At 52.9% G+C, this 20,232-nt stretch overlaps 2 protein-coding genes across 4 annotated transcripts; both read right to left on the reverse strand.

Moving 5' to 3' along the window:
- Positions 1 to 427: 427 nt before the first annotated feature.
- Positions 428 to 9,519, reverse strand: LOC136715553 (broad substrate specificity ATP-binding cassette transporter ABCG2). The gene is made up of 16 exons (XM_066692790.1): positions 9,448 to 9,519; positions 8,044 to 8,302; positions 7,393 to 7,452; positions 6,830 to 6,947; positions 6,074 to 6,229; positions 5,818 to 5,975; positions 5,455 to 5,606; positions 5,118 to 5,210; positions 4,766 to 4,941; positions 3,788 to 3,939; positions 3,585 to 3,674; positions 3,161 to 3,285; positions 2,830 to 2,984; positions 2,567 to 2,656; positions 2,381 to 2,433; positions 428 to 2,124 (listed from the first exon to the last, which is right to left on the reverse strand). Exons 2-16 carry the CDS (start codon positions 8,223 to 8,225, stop codon positions 1,977 to 1,979), a joined length of 1,908 nt encoding a protein of 635 aa, XP_066548887.1. The 5' UTR covers positions 8,226 to 8,302; positions 9,448 to 9,519; the 3' UTR covers positions 428 to 1,976.
- Positions 9,520 to 10,418: 899 nt separating this feature from the next.
- slc29a3 (solute carrier family 29 member 3) lies at positions 10,419 to 18,608 on the reverse strand. 3 transcript variants are annotated; one of them, XM_066692793.1, is made up of 8 exons: positions 18,435 to 18,608; positions 16,913 to 17,033; positions 16,257 to 16,620; positions 15,972 to 16,054; positions 15,524 to 15,750; positions 15,267 to 15,314; positions 14,782 to 14,944; positions 10,419 to 11,238 (listed from the first exon to the last, which is right to left on the reverse strand). In XM_066692793.1, the coding sequence occupies exons 3-8, from the start codon at positions 16,551 to 16,553 to the stop codon at positions 10,632 to 10,634; spliced, it is 1,425 nt and encodes a 474-aa protein (XP_066548890.1). In that variant the 5' UTR covers positions 16,554 to 16,620; positions 16,913 to 17,033; positions 18,435 to 18,608; the 3' UTR covers positions 10,419 to 10,631. The 3 variants fall into 3 exon arrangements, with proteins under 3 accessions (XP_066548890.1, XP_066548888.1, XP_066548891.1); XM_066692791.1 differs by having other exon boundaries at positions 16,257 to 16,617; positions 18,435 to 18,605; XM_066692794.1 differs by lacking the exon at positions 15,267 to 15,314 and having other exon boundaries at positions 16,257 to 16,617; positions 18,435 to 18,604.
- Between the last annotated feature and the right edge of the window lie 1,624 nt (positions 18,609 to 20,232).

The raw sequence follows: 20,232 nt of genomic DNA on the forward strand, positions 1-20,232 counted from the left end.
GCACCAGGTGCAGGGCAGAGGAGAGATTTGTCTGTGCAAACTCACACCCATTTCAATGTCATAAACACTAATCTAAACTCTTAATAGCCTGAGGAGGGGCGATGGTACCGAAGCAGCTTCTTTAAGGATCACGTGCAGAGATACACTACCTCATCTCACACAATCACCTCTGGGAAACATTAACCCCCTGTGTGCTCCACCTCAGACCTGCCCTTTACCGAGACACCGTTAAAATCAGGGTTTAATTCTTCAGTTCATCCTCAGCTTCTACTGGACACTGGAATAAATATATCTACTGTATCTCAGGCCGTTTTATTGAAAAGAAGAGTCAGACAGTGACGGAGGAAAACTACCTTTCAATCAACTCACCCAACCGGTGCGGTGTGTTCCCACCACACTGACCAGCAACGCCAATAAATACAGCCAGTCCAAGTATTTCTGATTTTATTTCAATTGGTTTTTGGTTTTACTTTCATTGGTGACACAATTCCACACATCTGTGTGCAGGTATATAAATAAGGCAGCAGGAAACAAAAGAAAAAAAGGAAATGAAAGAAAAGCTTTTCTGTTCCCTTTGTGGTAATGTATTCCTGCGAAAGGCTTCCTGAGATGAAAGCAGAGAGACAGTCGGGCACAGGGACGGTCCGGCACACTGACAGTCTTAGTGTCCACAGATCTGAAGATTTAAATCTCAGTGCACACACAACAAATCACACATGTGAAATACATTCAGTAAAGCAAGAGAGCAGTATATCAGTGGAAAAATAAGAGTCTGTATGTGAGGAGCATCGAAGGCGGCCTGGGACAAAGGTGACCGGCTCACAGTAGAGTGACAGTAAACCAGCGCGGTCTGCTTGAACCCACCAGCTGCAGCCCTGGAAAAGCAGCTTCTCTCAGCTGGTCCAGTCAACTCAACACTGGTTTCTGCAAGGCAACTGGGAGGGCAAGTGCTCAGTGGCCACCTGTTGTTACTAATTAAAATTCGAGATCCTGACTGACTGACTGACTGGACTGTGCATTCCAGGGGGGGTGGCTGGTTCCTGTACACACTCATCTTCACTTTGTTACCACACCATGTGTTGTGCGTGTTTATTCACTCCTGGACGAGATCTGATCTCTACACGACAAGCCTCCACCGCCACAAACTCGAGCTTCTCGCTCTGTCCACCTGCATTGTGCACTTGGGGCCGGGGGTCGGCTGGGGACCCCACAGGACTCCATTAATCTGAGCAGAACTATTCGGGTGCCAGGGCTCAGTTGCACTTGTTCTGTTACACCTCTGTTAAACAGGCTTATTTTTCACAACTGAATACATCAGGGCATGTTCTAATAATCAGTGGGATTGCAGCACAGAGAGCTTCATATCAGCAGACGCTCCGGCTATAAAACCTGTTCACAGAGCAAACAACACGGGACAAACCGCACTTTGACCAGGGTAGTCTCAGCCGACCTCAAATAAACCTGAATTGCCATCAAAACACGAGTCAATGTCAGCATAACGAAGCATGACTGCAATTAAAACTGTACAGCAGTCGTTGCGAGAGCAGGCTCTGACTCTGGGGTAAGGAGAGTAAGGACAGCAGCACCGCCAGGCCGAAGGCTTGGAAACCGGGATTCAGCATTCTTCTAGGACGGGTTTAGTCTCCAGCCTCTTCCAGATTTAAAATTATGTTCTCTGTACAAAAATCATATAAAATACATAATCATAGACAGTTAAATTTATATATATATATATATATATATATATATCAAAAAAGTGCTTAAAATGGGGTGTGACAGACTGGACTACCAGAGAGGCTGCTAGGAAGAGGGATAAAGGGGTTGGGGGGCTGACAGCTCTGTGCCCGTCTGTTGAGCTCAGAGCAGGTTGGCATCTCCTCACAGTTCCCCAGGGGAGGGAGACGCTCTGGGGTGGGAAGACAGGTGGATGGCTGGGGGGCCAGGGGGCCAGGGGGCCGTGCCGGCAGCTGGACCCCCTACTTCCAGCGGTTGATCCTGCGCAGCTGGATGTAGGCCATCAGCATGCACACCAGCATGATGCCCAGCAGGGCCACCAGGTTCTGCCAGAAGCCCCAGGGGCTGTAGTCGATGCCCTGCTCGGTCATGTACATCTCGCCGGTCACCCTGGGGAGACAGCAGACAGGTACCTTTACCTACAGAGCTCCTCTCTGGTTTGGCGCCAGTGTGTCCATGCAGTGACTGTCAGTGTGTTTATCTGCAGAGCTGCAGGTGGTCTTTAGGTTCTAACTGTTAACCCCCCCGCCGCATGCAACAGAGCTGTGCAGAGCTGATCACATTAGTCCTGATGTCCCGTGAGCAGCCGACAGGAGAGCCGGCGTCTCTACGGCCCACCGGAACCAGCGCCCAGACGGAGACTCACACAGTGAAGTTGTTGGTGAACCTGGAGCCCTTCATCTCATTGATGGTCAGAGCCTTAGGGGACAGAGAGACACAGTGAGGGGGACAGTGAGCACTGGGGGGACAGAGACACAGGGCACTGAGAAGCAGGAGGACAGCAAGGTACACATAAGATAATACATTGTGTGTGTTATGAAATGAGACTCACATTCAGGCCATAGCGGAAGATGCTGACCCACTTGAGCCAGGACAGCCAGTCCAGCATGGAGTTCAGGTTGACCAGGAATCCTCCGAACACCTATGGACAGAGCAGGCCGGGTCAGCGCCGGCTCTGGACTCGTATTACAGCAAGCGACGTAGTACACAGCCCGTCCACAACACTACCTCAGTGCAGAGACACCGGCCCCGCACTCTCGCCGCTCAGGGCTTCAGCAAACAGCACTGACACCTACAGTCTGAGCCCAAGCTCACCATCATGAAGACGTAGGGCAGCGCGATGAGGACGTTGGCCACGGCGAAGGAGCCCACGCTGGCGCTGACCAGGAAGGCCAGGGACACAGCGGCCAGGCTGACCAGACTCATGGTCAGGCAGTACAGGAAGAAGGCGTCGGTGCTGTTCTTCAGCCCTGTGGAGAAAGAGACGCTGAGTGCCGCGATGTCACCAGGCCCAGTGCTGTGCCGGCCCACCCTGGCGGCTCCGACCGCTGACCGCTCCTCCCTGTCTCGCTATGAACCGCTCCTCTCTGGTCCTATTCCCTCCCCAGCTTGTGTGTGTGCGTGACCTTGCAGAGGCTCCACCCACCCATCATGAAGTAGGACACGCCGGAGAACAGGAAGACTGGCACGATGCGGTTGGGGATGAGGTCGGCGAACACCTTGGATAGGAAGTACACCGAGGTGCGGTAATACCCGCTGGCGTTCTCATGTCTGAAAGAGGGAGCGGGAGAGTGAGAGAGAGAGAGTGGGCATCACTCCAGCACCATCCCTGCTCCCCTTGACCGGGGCAAACACACAACCACACAAACACACACCCACACACCCACCGCAGGCTCAAAGCATCGATCAGGTGCCTTCTCAAAATGTCACATTCAAAACGGTGAAGCAGACTTAACTTACACCATAACCAAACACAACTGCACATCACACAAAACACGCTCCACACAACTGTGCCTCCGTGTGGTACTCATGTATCTTCTCAGGACAGAAAGCCCAGGCGGCGGTCTCACATGAACAGCACGCGCTCGTTGATGAACAGCTCCACCGCAGACAGGTTCCCGAAGATCATGTTGATGACCAGGAAGAAGAACGCACCGATCCTGCGGCACAGGAGACACCAAAACACAGGCTGAGCGTCCCCAGAGCAGCCACACTGACACTGAGTGCCGATGTCGCTAATTGGCACCGGTATCACCGGCCCTCCCTGTTCTACCTGTTCTGCAGCGCCTCGGGGATGGTGTTGGGGATCTGGTAGTAGATGAGTCCCACGAGGATCCCGAAGAAAATGTTGAGGGCCAGCTGGGCGTAGGAGGTCTGTGGGTTCCTCAGGATGTTTCTCACAGTGCGCCAGCAGACCACCAGCAGCTGGGGAACGGGGGGATGCAGGGACAGCGATGGACAGACAGGAGAGACAGATGGACGAGCATTAGGGTCCTGACAGATGTGTGCGTCTCTAACTTCACTGCGCTGTCGCCTGACCTTTCAGCCCCATCGCTTTCGACCCGCCGGCAAGTCAAGATGAATATTTATTACTCGGGCAGTTTTATCCCTGGACACCAGAGGCTTGGGGCCTTCGAATTCATCCATGCAGAGGAGAGATTTACAGTGCAATAGGGGGGTTCAAGCATTGGTCTTTTTTTTCTGCTCGTAACTCCTTCAATGTGTCCAGTTTTCACCCAGGTTGTCTTACATGTTGTAGTTTGTACTTCAAGAAAAAGTGGTCAAATCCATGAATCCAAAAAATTTTTCATAACAATCATAATTCGTAAGTATACAATATTTTTTCTTGAAACACAAATGGCAGTGTTGTAAATCCGTGCGTCTAATCCCGATCAGAAACGCGTTCTGCAGTTCGCCTGCTTTTCATTTGACAGACCTGTCTTCCTCACATCAAGATTATGAACATGCAGATAAGTTCAACCCAGGCGAGGGTGTCTGAGCGCCTCAGCGCAGGCTGCCGCCTAGGAGGGGCGTCGCTTGGGTACAGCCACAGTAACGAGGCTGGGGCCGTACCAAAGCTAGGCAACGGACGCTGAACTGCGTCACCGAGCCCCCAGGATCACAAACGAGCTGCGAGACGCAGCAGCAGGGTGGGGGCTGTGCGTCCGCCAGGGACAGCTCTCCCGGTTTCAGTTTCACACCCAGGACAGATTCACACTCTTCCCCAATGTCAGGAGTGGAAGCCTCTCACCTGGTAGTGGAAGGGCGTGGCATAGCAGGTCTTCTCACGTACCACGGCCGCCCCGGGGTCCAGCGCCTGACCCAGCTGCTTCAGCTGCTCCTCCACCGCACTGCAGAGCTCGGACTGTCGATAGAACAGGGCCAGCGGGTTCTTGTCCTCGGAGGACATGGAGGTGATGCTCAGCCCTGGAGAGGGGAGAGGGGAGAGAGGGAGGGCCGTGAGCCGCGATAAAGAGAAGGTGAAGCGGAGCGAAGCACCTAAAACACGCGGCACAGACAGGCCGGGTCATCACCGAGCTGCAGGCTGGTGGCTCACCGCACCGGTGTCTCAGAGCGGGACAGAGCGAAGTGGCTAAACTCACCTGGAACAGGGCTGTCCGGGGAGGGAGCGATCTCTCCGTTCGTGATGTCCAGGAAGAAGTCTGCAGGGTTGTTGAAGGGCTCACACTTGTACCCTGTCCAACAGAAACACCTCCAGACTTCAGTTGCAAAAACAGCATGATGGGGAACATTAAGCAATGAAGTCAAAGGACAGAACTTCTGCGGAATCTGAGGATTCTCAACAAACGCGTTATTGTTGGCATAACATTGCGATTCGTCCCCTCGTTATTTGCCAATTGGCCGCATCCGTCTCGCTCTGCTGGATATTTCCACACAGACTGGCGTTAATTTCCACTCGGACCCACACACTGTGCTCACCCAGCCCCTCAAAGTAGCCCACCGCCTTCTCCGCCTGCCCTGCGAAGATCACCTCGCCGCGGTTCATGAGCGTCAGGTAGTCGAACTGCCGGAAGATGGAGTAGCGCGGCTGGTGGATGGAGAAGATGATAGTCTTCCCGTTCCTCGACAGCCTGCCGGCACAAACCCACTGATCCACTCACCAGCACAACGGTCCCAGCATCCCACTGCCCCTGTGCCCCACTGCTCCATAACCCCACTGCCCCTCTGCCCCTGTGCAGGTGTGTGCAGTATGTATATGTGTGTGCAGTTGTGTGCAGTGAGTGCAGGTGTGTAGGTGAGTGCAGTGTGTGCAGTGAGTGCAGTGTGTGCAGGGAGCTTTACTTGTGCAGCAGGCGGATGATGGAGTTAGCTGTGTTGGCGTCCAGGCCGGTGGTCGGCTCGTCGAGGAAGAGGAGGGAGGGCGAGGTGATGAGCTCCATGCCGATGCTGCACCTCTTCTTCTCGCCCCCCGACACGCCACGGATGAACTCTGTCCCGATATGTTTAGAGGAAACACAGTCATGGAGATAAGTACAGGAGGCTCCGCAATGCATCATCGGCACAGGGCCGCGTTCAGCACCGTGTGTCTGTGTGGTACCTTGGTGTCGGCACAGTCCTGCAGGCCGAGCTCCCGGATCACGGCGTTCACCTTCAGCGTCTTCTCATCGGTGCTGAACTCGCGGCGGCTCAGGCGCAGGCTGGCAGAGAACTGCAGGTTCTCCCGCACCGTCAGAGTGCCCATCAGGATATCGTCCTGCGGGGACAGAGAGACCGCTGACACTTGACCCCTGACCCCGCGCCGTCTGTGCCACATGGCTCAGCAGCGGGAGTGAGACTCCACAGCTTGTGCCTCTATCACAAGTTCAGGAATGAGGAACAGTGTGGATCCCTGGACCAAAGCCGAGCCGGACTCCCAGTGACGCCTCAGCCGATTCTGTTCAAGGCATGATTTCCACACGCAGCCGTCCGAGTGCCGTCCCCAGTGCACTGTATTATTATTTACATAATCTGTGACTGATTTCATCTGCAGAGACTCTTTGACTGGAACTCGTCCGCCACATGTGACCTCCAGAGCCCTGGCTGCTCCAGCACCACTGCCTGGGCTGACCCCAAGTGATCAGAGACCAGAGCCGCAGGGCAGCGTGACACGCCACACTGAACACACACACACGCTCTCCAGCGCACAGACATGCACTGGTCCAAGACTCCTGCACCGTGGTGCCTGGCAGCTCTCAATCTGGTGGGGGCTTCTCGACCCTCGGACACAAACATCACCCGTGACAGACAGTCCACCGCTCTCATTATTGTCAGTACTGTAATACCAGGGTGTCCCACAGGCCACTCTGAGACTCACCTGCACCACGTAGGCCGAGCGCAGACGGATGTCGGAGGTCATGACCTGACTGTCCACCAGCACCTGGCCGGAGCGCAGCCCCCGGGGGTCCTTCCTGCCCGCGATGACGTCCAGCAGCCTGCAGAGGGAGCAAGAGCGAGACGGCACTGCAGCCCCCCGAATCCACGGACCAGCCCATGGTGCCAGACTCTCCCTGAACTTCACTGTCCTGCATGAACCCCCACCGCCCCAGGACTGAACGGGTCTGGGCTGCTGAAGTGTGGCCAGTGCCAGGCTGCCGGGGAGTGCAGTGGGGGGGAGGCGAGACTGGGCCGGAGTATCCAGACCCCCGCCCGATGCCTGCAGTCTGGCAGCAGCGCTGTGGACCCTGATCCCTGTCTGCACAGGAAACACGCTGGCTGCTGCTGGCTGCTCTGTGGGTCCACTGGTTCAGTCAACTCAGCCCCCACACTGCCCAAGACCCTCAACACCTCGCAGTGCCCCCCCACTCCAATACCCCCAACAAACCCCCAGTGCCCCCCCTACTCAGTATCAATCCAAGTAACCCCCTCCCCCATACTCACGATGTCTTTCCGCTGCCTGTGGGACCCAGGATGGCATTCATCCCCGGCTTCATGACCCCACTGAAACACAGGAGCACACAGCTCAGAGATACAGCACAAACACACAACACACAGCACACAACACACAGCACAAACACACAGCACACAACACACAGCTCAGAAACACACAACACAAACACACAGCTCACAGATACATCACACACACATCTCAGAGCTACAATACATACACACACACACCACTTTGCCAAGTCCTGTAAATATCTGGCACCTGAAAAAATTAACTTAATTGACAATATAACTGATGCAAATATTTGATTTGGACGGAAGGAAGCTCTTGGCACTGAACACCGTGTCCTGTACACAGTCAGCCTGCAGCAGCAACACGGTCCTTAGAGGACAAGGACCCGAGGAAACATCCCGACCTGTCCCAGCCCTGATCAGACACGGTGCGGACGCCAGCAGGGCCTGTGCTGCGGGCAGAACGTACAAAACACAGTCTGTTCGGGACAGCACATTCCAGAAGAGCTCGGCTGGACCTGGAAGTCAGCCGTGTACATCTACAGTAGGATGTGTGAGTTGGGCATCTCTGTGTCCTGATCAAAACCACGATATCTGCCGACCACAGAGCCACCGCCACCCAACTCCACTCACCTGACGCCCTTGAGGATCTCCTTGTCCTCCGGGTGGCGCTGCAGAATGTGCTTCTTCACGCCGACGCAGTAGCGGATGTTCTGGAAGGTGAGCGTGGGGCCGGGGATCTGGAAGTACACCGTGGCCTCCTCCGCCTCCGTGGAGAGCTCGCCGTCCCCCACCGTGTCGCCGTCGGGCAGCATCGGGGCACCGTGAGAAGCAGGGAGCACTGGGGAGAAACGTGTGACCGCTGCTGCCTCAGGGAGCAAATCGTGAGAACCTGCAGAGAGAGAGACAGGGGAGTGAGAGAGCGGCCAGGAGGACAAACCCAGCTCTCTCCAGCACTGGTGCTCCGTGCAGCCCTGCCCGAGTCTGGGGAGGAGGAGACTGTCTGCTACCAATTACTGCGCAGAGGCCAGGAGGGGGGCTTCGTCCCCAGCACGGCTGCCAACCGCTCTCCAGCTCCGAGGCACGGGAACTTCCTGCCTGGCCTCAGCCTGCTGACAGGCCCTGGGCTGCTCCGTGGAAGAGCTTGCGACTCCCATTGAAGCTTCTGAACACAGTCAGCCCAGCCGACGCCCCCCCAAGAACAGAAGTCAGGACAGATAAGTGGATGAGCCGTGTCTGAAGGTCCTCGTGGGATCTGCAGTGCTTTAAAAGCTGCTGCCACAGGTCCGGGGGCTCAAACAGGACATCTACTCTTAGTCCTCATATGGGGTGAAGTGTGCCTGATGGTTTAGTTGTGTCCTGTAGGCCACACCATCACTGTGTGTTTACTGTGGCGTTTTACGTCTGCCTTTACCTTGTTTGGCTTGTATTCGTATATGAAATTAATTATGATTTTAAAGCTGTTTAATTAGCATTTCTTGGAGACTCTGTATTGTGCATGATCAGATAACAACACGGCTGAGATACACTGCTATCAGAGACGTGACAGCCGGGCTGTGATCCAGATCAGCTCAGGTCCGACTCAGTCCGGCTCAGGGCGAACGACGCGCAGCTGAGCGGACTGACAGCGACTGCGCAGAACTGGCCACCGTCTCTACTTCTCGCAGGTATTAACGGACACCAGACCAGCACGCTGGGGCGAATGGCCTCCTGTCGTTAGTAAACCGTCTGATGCTCCATGTGTCACACAAAGCGGCAGCGCGTCCGCAGACCAGCCCGGCTGCGCTGTGCTCAGAGTCGCCTTCGAGTTGCGCGGATGTCTGCAGCTCTGCGCAGGTCTTCGGGCCTCCACCAATGGGAGTGCAGGAATTCTGCAGATCTGCGCAGGACTGCGGGAAACTGCGCTACAAGAAGGCGACCTGAGATACGGCTTCAAAGCGAGCAGTAGAGGGAGGTTTCAGTAAACCCTCTGCATTTACCCTCTGGATGAATCTTATTGCCGAACTCGAGCCCTGCACTGCCAGCTCCCACACTGACCTGTCTGCCGCCGTCCGGACACACTGCCCTGTCTCTCGCCGGTCCGCCCCGGTGCGTCTGCGCCTGCGCTGCGGCGGCTCAGCGAAGGGAAGCGGAAACGCCTGAAGCCACGCCTGAGCGCCACTCAGCCAATCAGCACAGAGAGCGGTGCAGCGGGGCGGGGCCAGTGTTATTTATACACACGCAAAGCGCAGGTGCTGTGTTTTCATTTGGCACTGGTCTGGCACCTCAAATCTCATTTCAGTTGAATCAATTGAACGTGTAAAAGCTGCACAAGCCTTTCAATGGACAGATCCCTCGAACCTGCAGGCTGTCGCCTGTGTGAGGGTTGATCCCGTGGGTCCGACAGCAGCCCTGGAGGTCCAGGGAAACAAACAACAAAAACAAAACAGCTGGCACACGGCCGCACACTCTCACACAGTCACACAAACACAGCTGTACACAGTCTCGCAGTCACACACAGGGAACCACCTCTTCTCAGCGGACTCTATTGCCGCTCTACACGTCCCACTTGCCTAGCTGGGGGTGCCGTGGTTTGTCGGCCTTTAACACACAGTCAGGCACCGCACACTGCACACCTGTCAGTCACTATACTCTGCTAATTGCTGTAATTAAATTAAACTCTCCATGTGAGCTTCTGCATCTGAAAGCCTCTGCAGCCCATTGTGAAACCAGCGCCGATACAGTCTTGCCAAACAGACATTGCTCTGAATTCTGTGCCACGGCCGGCAGGGCAGCAGGATTCACAGGCCAGCACAGCTGGGGTCTCAGCTTCTGTGGACCAATGCCGCCCCCCGGTGGCATGTCAGTGAATTGCAGTACCTTTATATTCACAGCTCCTGTGCTTCTGTGCAGTTCAGCCTCTGCAGATCTGTTTACACACGGATATACAAGGTCCACAGAGTTTGAGGAGAGACAGTAAGACCCTGCAGAATATTCCTGGGTCAAATCAATAACAGAACCAGAAGAACTCTCGATCATTATTTATTTTATAAAACGTCTCTCCCTGAGCTCCTCCTGCTGCCTCTCAGGGCTGCTTTAGCAGGGCATTGTGGGAGTTCACAGAATAAAACAGTTTTTAAAAACAGTAATTGCTTGATTACTTCAGTCGCTGTTAAAACCATCAACACACAGTCGTGCGCTGCGTCCCAACGCCAGCCCCCTGCCACCTGTGCGCACGGTCCTCAGATGCAGTGCACGAGGAGGACAGAGAAGGCCGAGCCGGTGGCCAGCCCCAGTGTGAGGAAGAAGGACATGAGGACCCCGGCTGGCTCGGCCAGCTCGCGCGGCACCACCTTAGGCCCGTAGATCATGGGCAAGGTGCCCAGGTAGCCGTTGCTGAGGCCCAGCAGGGAGATGAAGACCACGGGATAGGCATCCTGGGCGAACAGCACGGTGTGAAGCCGCCCACGCGGCTGGTAGTTGCAGAACACGAAGAGCGGCACGAGCAGCGTACGCAGCAGCACCAGCACCGGCAACAGGCGGCTCCGTGGCCCCGGGGCCTGGACCCATGCCGTGGCCTGCCGGCCGCAGAAGTCCGCCATGTTGTACAGCAGGAAGCTGGTCAGCGGCACAAAGTACTTGCCCGTCCAGGGGCTGCCCGAGTCCCGGTGCACGGACTGGATGCCCGAGGACACGGCCGGGAACACCACAATGGAGACGAAGAACACGTAGAACACGCACAGCCCCAGCACCGCCGTCTTCTTCAGGATGGGCCGCAGCGGCGGCACCGTCCCCCCGGCCAGCTGCTCCCCGTCTGCACCCCCACCAGGAGGAGCCAGCATGTAGTACCTGCAAGCAGAGAGGAACGGACAGGCAGTCAGAGGCCGCAGCAGGACAACGGCTTCCAATGCAAAGAGCTTTTTTCAATATTACAACAGCAAGAGGTCAATAAAGGAGGAGGTGAAACAGATAAAGGGCAAAAATGGAAGTATCCTGGAAAACGAACAAGATGTGGCAAATGTTCTATTCATTATTATTTATAGGCCGCTAACTCGATTATTCCAAATGACACTTAGAACAGGGGATGTGCCAACTGACTGGAAGACAGCAAATGTCATACCAATCCTCAAGAAAGGAGACTAAACTGAGCCAGGAAATTACAGACCAATCAGTCTCACCTGCATCACCTGTGAAATGTTGGAGAAAATGATTAGACAGAAAATAGAGGAGCATCTTAATGAAAACCATATTCTTGGAGATAGTCAACATGGGTTTAGACGAGGCAGATCATGTCTTACTAATTTATTAGAATTTGAACATGCAACTGCAGCTGTAGATCATGTGAAAGCATATGATATGATATACTTAGATTTCCAAAAAGCTTTTGATAAGGTTCCACACCAAAGACTGATCCTCAGATTGGAAGCTGCAGGCATTCAGGGTAATGTAAGTAGATGGATTATGAACTGGTTGATGTCTAGGAAACAGAGGGTGTTGATTAGAGGAGTCACTTCTAACTGGAGTCACTTCTAACTGGAGTGAGGTTGTTAGTGGAGTTCCACAGGGATCAGTACTAGGGCCTTTGCTTTTTCTAATCTATATTAATAATCTGGACTCTGGGATAGTTAGCAAACTTGTCAAATTTGCAGATGATACTAAAATAGGTGGCTCAGCAGATACAATCTTGGCAGCATAGGCTATTGTGGGCCGACACCCGGCAGATGAAATTCAATGTGGACAAGTACTAGGTAATACATGCAGGTAACAAAAATGTCCACTATAATTACACTATGGGAGGAATAGAACTAGATGAAGTAACGCATGAGAAAGACCTAGGAGTCTACGTGGACTCCTCACTTTCTCCATCCAAACAATGTGGGGAAGCAATAAAAAAGGCAAACACAATGTTAGGGTATATTGTCAAAAGTGTAGAATTGAGAACAAGGGCAGTGATGTTCAGACTGTACAATGCACTAGTTAGAGCTCATCTGGATACTGTGGACAGTTCTGGGCTCCACACTTCAAGAAAGATATCGCTGCTCTAGAGGCAGTTCAGAGGAGAGCAACCAGACTTATTCCAGGTCTGAAGGGAATGTCCTACTGAGAGACTGAGGACCTGAACCTTTTCACCCTGGAACAGAGGAGACTACGTGGGGACTTGATTCAAGTCTTCAAAATCATGAAAGGCATCGACCACATCAAACCAGAGGAGCTTTTCTAGATCAGCAGGGACACACACACCCGGGGACACAAATGGAAATTGGTCTTCAAGGCATTCAAGACAGAAAACAGGAGACACTTCTTCACACAGAGAGGCGTCACAATCTGAACAAACTCCCCAGCGATGTGGCTGAAGAGACAATTTGGGAACATTCAAAATCAGACTGGATAGGATCCTTGATCACTCAGTTATTAATGGACACCAAACGAGCACGATGGGACGAATGGCCTCCTGTCGATTGTAAACTTTCTTATGTTCTTAGGTTCTTATGTTCATCAGCACTGCTCAGTTTATCCTGCAGCTCAAAAATGTAGGAAACTCAACCTGATGTTAACTTTCCATGGGTTTGTCGCCACCATGTGGTGACGCAGGGATCTGCAGCCGGGCTGCTCAGAAATAAGGGCAAGACCCTGCGCTCTGGGCCGCAGTGCCGCCCCCGGCTCCAGAGTCTGTCTGTACAGACCACCTCCCTGCACGTCAATCACTGTCCCTCCAGCATTAACACTCACACACTGCCAGAACTCACACAAACAATTTACACGCATACATGAGTGAATTCCACCTCCGGGGACGGTCAGTTCCCCCTGCTGGAGCCCGAGTCCAAGATCTTTTAACCATTTTATGAATGATTGCTTTTAAAATGACTTTTAAAAATGAATTTTAACTGTTTTTAAAGATTTAGTTGTTTTTAAAACACTAATTGTTTACGTTTTTTTTGGTTTAGTTTTGTTCTATTTTTTTGTCAAATACATTGTCCGTTTTGGATTTAATTTTAAATGCATTGGACCTTTTTGTTTGTTTTTTATTTTTACCTTTTTAATTGTTTTTTTATTTTTATTATCCAGTGCATTTTCAGTTATTATCAATGTATTTGACTTTTATGTTGGTTAGCAGTTTTGCTTTAATCACGTTTGTTTTGTTGGTTTGTGCACTTGTTTATTTAAAGTTAAGTTTTTTTTGTTTTTGTTAAATCACAAAGATTTTACAAATTTTAAGTGATTTTAAGAATTGATTTTAAAAAAGTTTTTAATCATAAGTATTAAAAATTTGAATTGTTTTTATTTGTTGAATGTAAAATACTCCAAACAATAAAACAGTATTTTACATGAGTGAATTCTGAGTTTCAGACACAGACACAGACACACACTGACACACCTCTATGCAAACTAGTGTTGTCAGGATACCGATACCAAGTTAAGTATCACAATACTCAATACCAAAATGATACCACGACAAAAGCGTAGCACAGCTCCAACAATGGGTTTGGAGGAATTGTGCAGATCTGCGCAGAACTGCGGAAATCTGCACTACACTGACGGGCCGTTGTCTTGCACCCGCTTGTTTTACCAGCGAGCTTATTGCTGTGCTAGTCTGAACAAAACAAAAAAAAGGTAACTTTATTGTCAGCAACAAATATTTATTTTGTGTGTATTTTTTGTGTTAATTTATTACTCAATTATTTCTCAATTTCTTAGCAGACACCCTTATCCAGGGTGACTTACAATTGTTACAATATATATATATTTTTTACCCATTTATACAGCTGGGCATTTACTGGAGCACTGTAGGTAAAGTGCCTTGCTCAAAGGTACAACATCAGTGTCCCCCCGGGATTGAACCACAACCCTGTGCTCCAGAGTCCAGAGCTCTGACCACTACTCCACACTGTAGTTATATTTAAATACATATAAGCAGTTAATATGATATTGTCATCTACACATATGCCTGTAGATGCGTTGTAATATTGTCTGCAATTTTAATAATAATATGAAAAAATAAATCACTCTCCAATTCAGAGAAATTATGGTGCGACTCTCTCCATCCTGGCGAGACATATTCACCGAACTAAACAGACATCCTAGTATATAACCGTTTGGTTCCTTTAGCGTCGAAAGGTATCAGTCTGGGCTGGGAGAGGAGGCCGAGGCCGGAGAGGTCGGGTTTCCCCCGGAGCTGCCGGCAGCTTCCTCTTTCGCCGCAGCTCTCAGTTTCGCTCTGCTGCGTCATCTCGATGTGGTTTCTCCCACATGTGGACGAAACTCAGCCTGGAGTCCGTTTTAATTAACCCTTCAGTTGCCAGGGAGGTGGGGCAGACAGAGACTGACAGACAGATTTGTGTTGTTGAACTATGGCCGTTTCATGACCCTGCACACGCACACACGCACACAGACCTGGAGTAGTGCAGGTGGGGCAGCAGCAAGTACATGCCAATGCACAGCACTATGAAGACGTCCGCAGTCAGGAAGTACGCCAGCGCACTGTCTGTGACATCATGGGCAGCGGCCAGGTCAATGACCGACGCCACGGCGCTGAGGGTGCCACCCATGGCCTGGCCTGAGGGAGGGAGAGAGAGTGAGTGAGTGAAGGAGACAGTGGGCAGAGGCTGTGAGAGAGGAAGCGGATGGGAGAGAAACGTGCATTATAAGATACGGTGTGAGAGAGAGAGTGCAGGCGTGAAAGAGAGAGAGGAACCGGCACCACGATGCTCCTCAACACCTCTCAGATATTCACAGTGACAACGTTTCCTCCCACACAGAACACACCAGAGACACAACACGCGTGACCGTGAGCTCCGTCGGCAGGACGATGCTGAACCGAACGATCGCATAGACGCTGGGAGGACAGGGGGACAACACACAACTGCAGAGACACAGACCTTGCAGGATGGCAGACAGTGGGGCTCCATGGAGGGGCACACTGGCACCTGAGAACGTGTTACAGTGGATCACAGTGGTCAACACACACACAAATATGGACAATAAAGCCTCTCAGGGTGCACTTGGTCAGTTCTGAGCTCCTGCGCTCATCGTAACTCAACAGCAGGGTTTGTGACCCCAGAGAGACGCAGCACTGAAGGTCTGACCAGAGCTTCACATTGTCAACAATTAGACACACTGACACACACTGACGTACCAGAGATGAGTGCTTGTGAGATCCGCATGGGGAAGCGGCCGGTCACTCCGAACACGCTGCCTGTGAACACGTTGGACGCCCCGCTGACCACAGCCACGCTCACCAGCGTGGCAGCAAAGAACTCCTCTCGCCGGCCCCCCGTGTCCACCTTCACCAGCGCCGTGGTGAGCACGAACACCAGCAGGATGACCGCCAGGGAGCTGTAGACGCGCACGGCTGGAGACACCCTGACCGGGGGACAGGGAGACAGCATCACTGCGACCACGCACTGAACACAGGACAACATGGCTGTTATGTGCGTGTCTGAAATCATGTGTTATTCGTGTTGTAAATCTCTCATTTCTAGGGGAGGTGGAGAAGCAGGGAGAGAGGAGGTGTGAAAGGCTGAGGGAGGACGGCCGGGCATCCTCGCTCTCACGCCGCCTCTCACTCAGGAGACTCGACATACTTGTTGACGAGGACGTAGTTGAGCACCAGGCAGAGCACTGAGGGCACGGTGGAGGCGATGGCCAGATAGCTCTCAAAGTAATCCTAGAAAACAGAGCACAGCGGTGTGTCACTGCCGGGAGCATTCATGCGAGAGGAGAGAGCAGAGCAGGGCTGAACACAAACACAGCGGGGATCCGGGCCTGAGCTCTGTCCACTCTGTGCACTGTGACAGGGACGGCCGAGGTCAGGCTCTAAACAGAGACACACTCAGAGATTGTGAGGGGCGGACATGTGGGGGACTCACGCTCAGGTCCGAGGTCGGGCTGTGTCCAGAGTTCGGCTCGGAGCCGTTGCTCAGCTTGTACAGCCAGTAGTGTTTGGCCGTGATGAAGAAGTTCCACGGCAGCAGGGAGCCGATGCCCAGCAGGAAGAAGATGCAGTAGACCAGGCTGTAGGAGTCGTGGGGCCGGTGGCCCCCGGGGAGCCTGGGGTCGGCCACAGGGTCGCCGGGCAGCAGGGGCTCCTCGTCCTCGGGCTGAGGCTGGAGGGCCGGCAGGTAGGAGGCATTCAGACTGGTCTGCAGGGAATCTGGCCCCTCCATCCTCACTGGGGGGTATGGAGTGAGTCCGTGGACAGGACAGGGCTGACGTCACTGGATACACCACCTGCTGGAGACAAGCTCGGGATTAAAGACAACTTTGACATACAATCTCCCACACAGCGCAACACAACAGCGACCACAAGCGTGGACCCTGCTGTGCCGTGCTAGACCGCAGTTTGGCACAGACTCCTCTATAATGAAATAATCACCCAGGAGCAGCAGAGGGCCCGAGAGGACGCATACCATCTGACTGAACCAGAAGTCCAAACAAACAGCACAGGGTCCATCTGCAGGACCACTCAGTTCAGAAAAACATGTACTGGTCAACACACGCACGCGCACACACACCGCTCACTTACCCACAGTGTCGCTGTGAGCCCTGCTCCCCTGCAATCCTCAGGCGAGAGGAATCGTCTAAACCCTCAGAGACTCATTGTGGGGGGGACGCGTCACTCCAGCCTGGGGTCTGCTTGAAACACCCTGGTTGAAGAACGGCAGTAGGAGAGAGAAAGAGAGAGGGATGAAAGGCCTAGCACTGTTGCCTCCTTTCCTCATTAGTTAATTGGCTGTACCCGGGTGAAGACAAGTAATAAACAGTTTTTTGTCCCCATAACACGTCCACAGGCGTGGGGGAGCCGTGTGCGTGGGGACAGTGGCTGCAATCGTGAGAGAGAACCGGACCATTTATCAGGATTTTCCCTTCAATGCTTTGATGAGGGAAAGTGGATTACTGCCAACATCTAAACACATTCTTCACGGATTCTGTACAGACTGCCTGTAGCAAAATTGTGGCCATTTAATTGCAGTAAACACGTCAACAAGTGTCCCTCTGTTTACAGGAGCGTGTGGAATGAGCCCCCTGTACCTCAGCCGCTCCTGCCTCCGCCATTCTCCAGATTCTTGGAAAAAGGCAGAATCCCCTCACAGCACATTTTGTGGGAAACTTGGCGAAAGTGGGATCGGTCATGTGATTTCTGCAGGTCCTCTGAGCCGAGCCGTCAGTCGCACACCCCAGCACAGCTTTCCTCACAGGAGAGAGGCACGTCCACACAGCCCCACACTCGCCCTGCTCACGTGTCAACATCACTGCCTGTGCTGAGGCTTCTGACCCGCTCGCATTGGGGGAAATTAGTGCAACAGCCTTGTGACCGAGCCGCCCAGCGCTGACACACTGCTTACTGGGACTGAGTCATGTCTGAGCCAGCACTGACGATCCGGCGGCCACTTCCCCTTCTGTGTGTGTCGCACACTGCACACACTGGCAGTCAGCACGTCATGAACACAATGCACAGCTCTGGAATCAGACTGGTGTTGTAGCATTGTGTTGGCCAGGGTGTGTAGGTTAACTGATGGATACTGATGCCTCCAGACCAGTGCGCTGCTGTAGAAATCATGATGATCATGGCTGTGAGAAAGCGGACTCTGAGGAGTTAAGAAGTGTTCTGCTTTATTACAGTATGTAGTTATGACGGGTGTGTCATTGTGATCCTGTTCCGACTTGCAGAGAGAACAACTCGGAGCCACTGGAGCTGCGCACCCACAGGGGTGGTCTCCCTCCGCACAAACAGGGGTGGTCTCCCTCCGCACGGTCACATGACCCCACTGTTGCATCACTGTCCACTCGCAGCGCCAGGGCGGGGGGCAGTCCACTGGGTGCACTGAGTTACTTTACATGTCCGCTGTACAGATACACGTTTACTAGCACGTCATAGATCCCCCAAGTTTGCATAACTATAACTCTGTAATTAAGGGACACTTTGACAGCTGAAAACTCAAACCGTTGAACTGTTAACTGCAAGTAAACACCCCCGTCCCCACAACACACTACACATACATACATACACACACACACACACAGTCCCTCGCAGAGCCCACACTCACCGGAGCACGGAGGGTTTTCTGTCCGGCGGCGCCTCTCACCGGAGCCGGGGTGTGCTCCTGTCCGCCCACAGAGACAGAGTAAGAGCCGGGGCTGCGCACTGCTCTCCGCCGTGCCTTCAATCTGCGCCCCCAGGCCACGCAAACACTCACTTCCTGACTACACCGCCAGCCAGCGCAGTGGCGCACAGAGCGCCGCCAGGCACGGCCAGCCGAGCGCCGAGCCACGCCACAGTCACATGACAGGGGTGCAGTCCTACAGAAACAGCGGACTGTATAGCGCCCAACACAGTGCGCATGTGTATGTCTATCTGACAGAGGGGGTTAATGCCACGGCTCTGTCTCTGTCCTCTGGGTGTGGAGCTCAGCGCACTTCTGTCGCGCAGACACTGCTGTCCTCATGGCTGTTATTTAAGGCTGTAAACCATCACTCCCTGCCGTTTCCCAGAGGCTGCTTCAGTACCGCAGATTGCCAGCAGAGAGCGCTGTGGGACAGAGCTGAAGCACTAGGGAGTTGGAACTGAATGGCTGACATTTGTTTGTAATAAAATCTCAGTGATTGTAAGTTTATTCATGACTAGGCAATGTTTATGCTTGTCGCCATCATTACTCTGTAGAGCGCTGTCTGAGCCCCAGGCTGTGATCGGTCACAGTGAATTAAAGCGGCCGCCGGCATCCAATAGAACCCAGTTTTGTGTTGCCGTCTTCCTGTCTTTATTTGCTAAACACAGATCTGAACATCAGTCCTGTCATAAGAAACGTGCAGGTTTGTTTAAACCCAGATCTCAACCCTAGGCATCTGCTCGTCACGTTCACCAGTATTCACTCTCTGCACACAAACCCACCGAGGCTCAGCAGCAGGGTGCTCTGCCACGGCACGGCTCATCCGTGGCCCATATGGTTCACCCCCTTGTTAATTGACCCCCACAACAGTGATGCATTTTGCTCAGTCATACTGCAACACAGACGCTGCAGAACTGTCCCCGGGAGAGGACATTCCAGGATTGATGTGTAGACGTGTAACATCTCTGTTCTCTCAGCTCTATGACTGTATCTGCTTTCTTTTTTTTTTTATCAAATCCTCAGCTTTTCACAGCTTTCCAGGCCAATAAAGATATATTTAGGAGAGCTGTCAGTGTGTTTATCCTTCATCTCCAGTGCAGTGTGAGGGAGACGGGGACGTGACGGAGTCTCTGTCAGTAAGTGCTACAAGCGCAGCTGAGCTCCAGACGGGCCTGTTATTAACCTGGCTATTGTGAGAGCGCTGACAGATATTATTGTTTAATTGTGCATCTCTAATCTGCACCAGATTGCCACTAATTGCCAGTTATCATCTAAACTGACACAGCTCTCTCTCTTCGGCGTGTAGAGGGAGGTGCACAGCCTCTGTAAACCTGATCAGACAGACAGTCCACAGCTTCATCTGCTGCCGACCTACAGCACCAGTTAAGCCAACTCTGGACTGTGCCTTGTTATCAATACGCCCACTGCTGACTGGCACAGACAGCGCCACGTGTGCCTGATGGCCTGGTTGCATGGCTGTAGTACAGATCTAGTTGCTCCAATTGTCTTTATGATTGTCTGCACTGATCTATTAAATACACGGCCAGCTGATTGTATCATTTGTCTGATTCCAGAGACTGAGGGATGCCGCAGGGTAACAGCAAGAGGAAGTGAGAAGGTGACTGACCTTGCTGTTGAAACCCGCTCCTGGCCACGGTGGTCTGAGGCAAACATGTGAAAGGGCACACTGCCTCTCTCTCGTGTCTGGGACAAGCCAAGCGCAGCGCTGCTCCGACAG

Source organism: Amia ocellicauda, chromosome 20 (genome assembly GCF_036373705.1).
Source record: "Amia ocellicauda isolate fAmiCal2 chromosome 20, fAmiCal2.hap1, whole genome shotgun sequence".
In the NCBI taxonomy this organism is placed as follows: Eukaryota; Metazoa; Chordata; class Actinopteri; order Amiiformes; family Amiidae; genus Amia; species Amia ocellicauda.